The sequence below is a fragment of the Xyrauchen texanus genome, chromosome 11 (assembly GCF_025860055.1).
Source record: "Xyrauchen texanus isolate HMW12.3.18 chromosome 11, RBS_HiC_50CHRs, whole genome shotgun sequence".
NCBI lineage: Eukaryota > Metazoa > Chordata > Actinopteri > Cypriniformes > Catostomidae > Xyrauchen > Xyrauchen texanus.
Genome location: NC_068286.1, coordinates 45,398,095 through 45,403,094, shown reverse-complemented (window position 1 = coordinate 45,403,094; position 5,000 = coordinate 45,398,095). Strand labels below are relative to the sequence as shown.

Here is a 5,000-nt window from a genome sequence, read left to right as displayed (position 1 = left end):
TGGGGACTTTCCATAGACATAATGGTTTTTATACTGTACAAACTTTATATTCTATCCCCTAAACCTAACCCTACCCCTAAACCTAACCCTCACAGAAAACATTCTGCATTTTTACATTTTCAAAAAACATAATTTAGTGTGATTTATAAGCTGTTTTCCTCATGGGGACCGACAAAATGTCCCCACAAGGTCAAAACTTTCGGGTTTTACTGTCCTTATGGGGACATTTGGTCCCCACAAAGTGATAAATACACGCTCACACACACACACACTTGCACACACACACAGACACACACCTACACACACTCTCACACACATTCAGAGAAGTGCCGGCAGCGCTTCTGGACAGTGATGATGTACGGCTTCTCCTTTACATAGTAAAGTCTTAATTTGCATCTGTGGATGCAGCAGCAAGTGGTGTTGACTAACAAAGGTTTACTAAAGTAATCCCAAACCCATGTTCATGATATCCATTACAGATGAATGATGTTTTTAGGACAGTGCCGTCCGAGGAATCAGAGATCACATGCATTCAGAAGTGGTTTTCGTCTTGCCCGTTATGCACGAGATTTGACCAGATTCCTTGAATCTTACACTGCTATTGGACATTTTTGGAACAAAATAACACGGTCAACTTTGCAAAGTAACTTATTTGATTAGTGATCAAGAAATAGTGCGGAATCTTAAATATTTCGGTCACATTTTAGAAAAACAATTGGATAAAATGTTGCAAACCGGTCTTTGCGCGTAGCGCTTGCGAGCTCACGAAAATTGAGCCAATAGAATCCCAAATTATCAGACGCTTTTAAAACTCATCGTTAGCTCAAACTGCAGCCCAAGCTTGCACTAGTCACTGATTCCTTGCGTAGTTACCATGACGCTGTCTTCTGATTGGTCCTGATTAGCAACGTGACATTGTTTCCTGCCTCTGTGTGACTGAGGCATGTTTAACAGGGCTGTGTGCGTTCAGCAGCTCTAAAGATTTGCTGTTCCCGTCACACCTGAAAGTATGACCAAACATCAAATGACCCGATTTTCTACTGTGATTTTCTGACAGGTCAGTCGTCTGATATAGAAGTCAGAATATATTTCCTTCTCTTTCATGTTAGTCTACAGGGAGAGGTTGGCTAAACAGACCACGCTGGAAGCCCACTTTAAAGTCACTCGGCCTTGAAAAGCGTGTTGAGTAATAGAGGAGAAATGACCTTTAACCTGAAGGAGTGAGTCAGCCATCTTTCCACTGATGTGGAGAATAAAAAGACTTCCTTTGATCATCCGCCAATCAAAGTGCCCTTTCCGTTGAACAACACACACGTTGCCCTCTATCTGCACCCCTATTGTGTCTGAGTGGGCTTTATCACGGAGATGACAATCTAGAGACATGGAGGGCCACATCAGACAGGCGGTCATCGTAGAGAAAGGGATAGAGAGATTTAGAAGATGGATGAAAGGACTGGTTTGTCATTTAATGGCTTCTATGAAAAAGAAAGGGAGGGTGCCTTGCCTGCCTGCGTGTGTGTGCGTGTGCGCGCGCGTGTGAGCGATTAGTGACTGTAGAACTGTAGATTCTTGCCTCAGTAGCTCCTCACACAGACAGTTACAGAAATAGAAACAGGAAGTGCTTTTATTTCACTCAGCGGCCCTTTAAAATCACAGTCAGATTTGCTGCACAGAGGGGTGGGAGGAAGAGAGAGAGAGAGAGAGAAAAGAGGGCAGGTAAAGTGATGAAAAGAGATGTGAGGAGATATTTGGATCAGTGCATCTCTATAATAAGCCAGAGCTGTCTGGTGGGATATAGTCTAAGAAAGAGGAAGTATCGTTCACTCTGAGCAGCTAACGAGGGCTCACACACGCAGCCTCATGATTGCACATCATGTGTTTTTAGCGCACATTTTCTGGTGTAATTTATGCTCCATGGTTACATATTCGCAGTTAAAATTAAAAAATCTTGCCTTCCTGTAGCTTTCAAATCAAATCTGATGCCTTTAGTCATGTCGCGGCAGGTTCAGTGTCATCATATTTGATTTGCAAGCCGTGGTGGAGGCGAACATTATCAGTGAATAAAGACTTTACTTTCAGTCTGTTCATCGCACAAAGCTATCGTATGTTGAGCAAGTTATGTGATCTAAATTTATGGTACTTCTATAGTTCTCTTCTGTCATTTTTGGAGATTGGCCTACCTGCCCACTCCTCATTCACTTTCAATATTTGGAAAAGAGCGGCCAGGATATTCTTCAGAGCATCTGCTTTTGTGTTCCATTAAGGAAAGTAAGTCATAAGATGAAAGTTATTTTCTTACTGAGTATTTTTGATGAACTATCTAAAAAAATTTTAAAACAAGAATACTTAAAGAAAATAATACTTTTATTATGTAATTCTGAGAAGCATACTAAAGCTGCGTACACACTGACAGCGACATCTCGCGCGACATCTACAGCGACTCCATCCCATTCGTTTTCAATGAGAGCACAGCGACTTTCGGCGACATGAGCTGTCGCGACCGTTGGCGACTAGATGTGGGCGTGTCCAGCGACGTGACAAACTGAGACAAGTTCAACTTTATTCAAATGAAGAGCGACTTACGGAAGCGACAGCCAATAGGAGAGACGACGGGAGAGCTCACGTGATCCTCCTCTCTCTCTCTCTCTCTCTCTCTCTCCTGCAGTAACGGAAAGATGGATGAAAGGCTAATTCTTGCTGTTAGCAATTTTCCAGTGCTCTATGATATGGATATGGTATATCCAGCCGCAGCTCTTGCACCAGCCGGTGGTACTTTTTATGTAGCATTTTATGTACTGATTCCATTTATATTTAGTCTTTTCCCTCCAAAATGTTTGCTTTTAGCGCCAAGAAAAGCCATTTGCTGTCAAGAGCAATGGAATGACATCCGTGAATGTCATTTGTAAACGTTACTAGGCAACCAGTAGCGGGAACGCCCACTAGCGACTTTTTTTGGGGGGGGTTGCTTAAAACAAGAAAAAGTTATTTGGTAATGGGTGAAGAAAAGGAAGCTTAGTTTCTCTTTTTGTTTCATACCCCCAATGGCATTCTTCCCCAATAATTTTGTTTGAAAACCAGACAAAATATCTAGTGTCATTTTGCTTTTTACAAATTTTTTGCTGTTTAGGGTTTGGACTGACACGAGGGTGAGAAAATAATGACACAATTTTCATTACTCTTTGAACTATTCCTGTTAAAAAAAACAATTTCCAATGGTCCTAGAATGGAGCCTTGTGGGATACCGTTCCTAAATTCTTTTAATATACACCTTTTATTACAGTTAATCTGCATGGCAAATTCACAGACAATAAAAATGAACAAGAATAAACATGAAAATGGAATTTTTTTATTTTTTTTATAAAATACAAATATGGAAAAAACTTTGGCTTATGTCATTCAGAGAGGCAATGCTTGTTGTTCTAGTAGCATCTCTCTAGTGTCTTCCTCCTCTCCTCATCACACTTATCTTCAGCTCTTCTTTCCAGCCATCGCTGCGGCAACAACAGCATCTCTTCGCTCCAGATACAGTAAACACGGCAAAGCAGAGAAACGCTATGGCCTTTAGTTTTTGCTCTCGTTCTCTCATTGTGTGCTAGTACGTGTCCATCCACAGGCCCATACATTGCAGACAAAACTCTTACGGCATAGTTTAGTCTAGCCTTAACTTTAGAGGAAGTTTACTCCCTGTCATACAATATCCTGAGCTTCCGACACCATTATTTTCTCACTTTGTACCAATAAACAAAGCTATATGCTGCTATATGCTGCTAAATGCCCTATTCAGGCCCTCAGGTGTGTGTGCGTTTGTTTCTAAGAGGAGAGCGAGACAGGAAACGAGACTGTCAAAACATACAATTCAAATTGCTGCAAAGGGCACAAAGGCACACAAACACACCCACACACTCTACAGACACCTGATTCATTCAGTCATCCCTGAAAGAGCAGAGGTGCACACAGAGAGAGAGAGAGAGAGAGAGAGATGGAAGATGTCTTTACTTTTTATCGATACATGTTGGACAAATGTCTGTTTAAACCCACCTGAGAATGCCGTCAACATTTATACAGGACTCACTTCCTTTCTTTCTCCATTTTTCCAAGCAAGAAAAAGTTTGTTGTTGTTTGAGTTTAATATGCAGCGGGGTTCAATAGTCTAAAACCACATTGAAAATCTGGGATTCAAAATTCAAACCTGGAAATGATCAGAGAGTTGAAACAAATCAACGTTATGAGGTTAAATATATATATAAGCACAAGCATTGTAACTAAATGTCTCAGACGTTTGGACCCCATTTATTTGAATTCCTCTCAGATCCTTCTTCAGTCCTGCTGCCTGATGCGCTTCCTCCAGTACGGAGTTCAACGACTCATCCTCGTCCATATACGGGCACGCTCCGCCCCTCTCTTACTACTACCACGACGACCACCATGGCTCCGCCCCGCCGACATAACAACATCCTCCCAGAAGCCTTGACACGGTCACCTCCCTCCCCGCAGACTCCGGTTACTGTTGACTATTGCTCTCCACGTCTCACTGCCGAAATCTCCTGGCCACGGACGCACCAGGGACACGTTGCTAAGCAACCATGCCCACCTGGCACCATAGGTTAGTGAGCGAGTGATTAATCATTTATTAGTGGCAGTGTGTGTGTGTGTGTAGGTTTACTTTGTTTAATGTCTAGTGTGTGTATCTCCGCTTAGGCTTAGCTTGATGTGTGTGTGTCTTTCATTTGGGCCTTTAGAGATCTGGCACACTTCAACATTGCAGCAAGGCTTCTGATCAAATAAATCAAAGAATTAAGTCGTAATTCATGCCTGTAATAAATGATCAGTGTGTTTATTGTTCTTTATCACAATGTTTAACAAAAGAATAACCACAGAAGCAACAGTTAAATAGTCATTTATTACTTAGCCTAAATACAGCTACTATAAGTATTTGTGCACTTAAAGGTGCTGTAAGCGACTTTAGTGTTCTGAAGCTTTCACATGAATCACTACTAGTT

The 5,000-nt window shown here is 41.7% G+C and overlaps 1 protein-coding gene across 1 annotated transcript in view; it reads left to right on the top strand.

The window, feature by feature from the left end:
* LOC127652091 (adhesion G protein-coupled receptor L3-like) overlaps positions 1-5,000 on the top strand; it is a 156,878-nt gene that overhangs the window by 85,634 nt on the left and 66,244 nt on the right. The window contains exon 7 of the mRNA XM_052138153.1: positions 4,310-4,603. Within this exon, the coding sequence (XP_051994113.1) occupies positions 4,310-4,603 (294 nt within the window). The remainder of the gene's footprint in view (positions 1-4,309; positions 4,604-5,000) is intronic.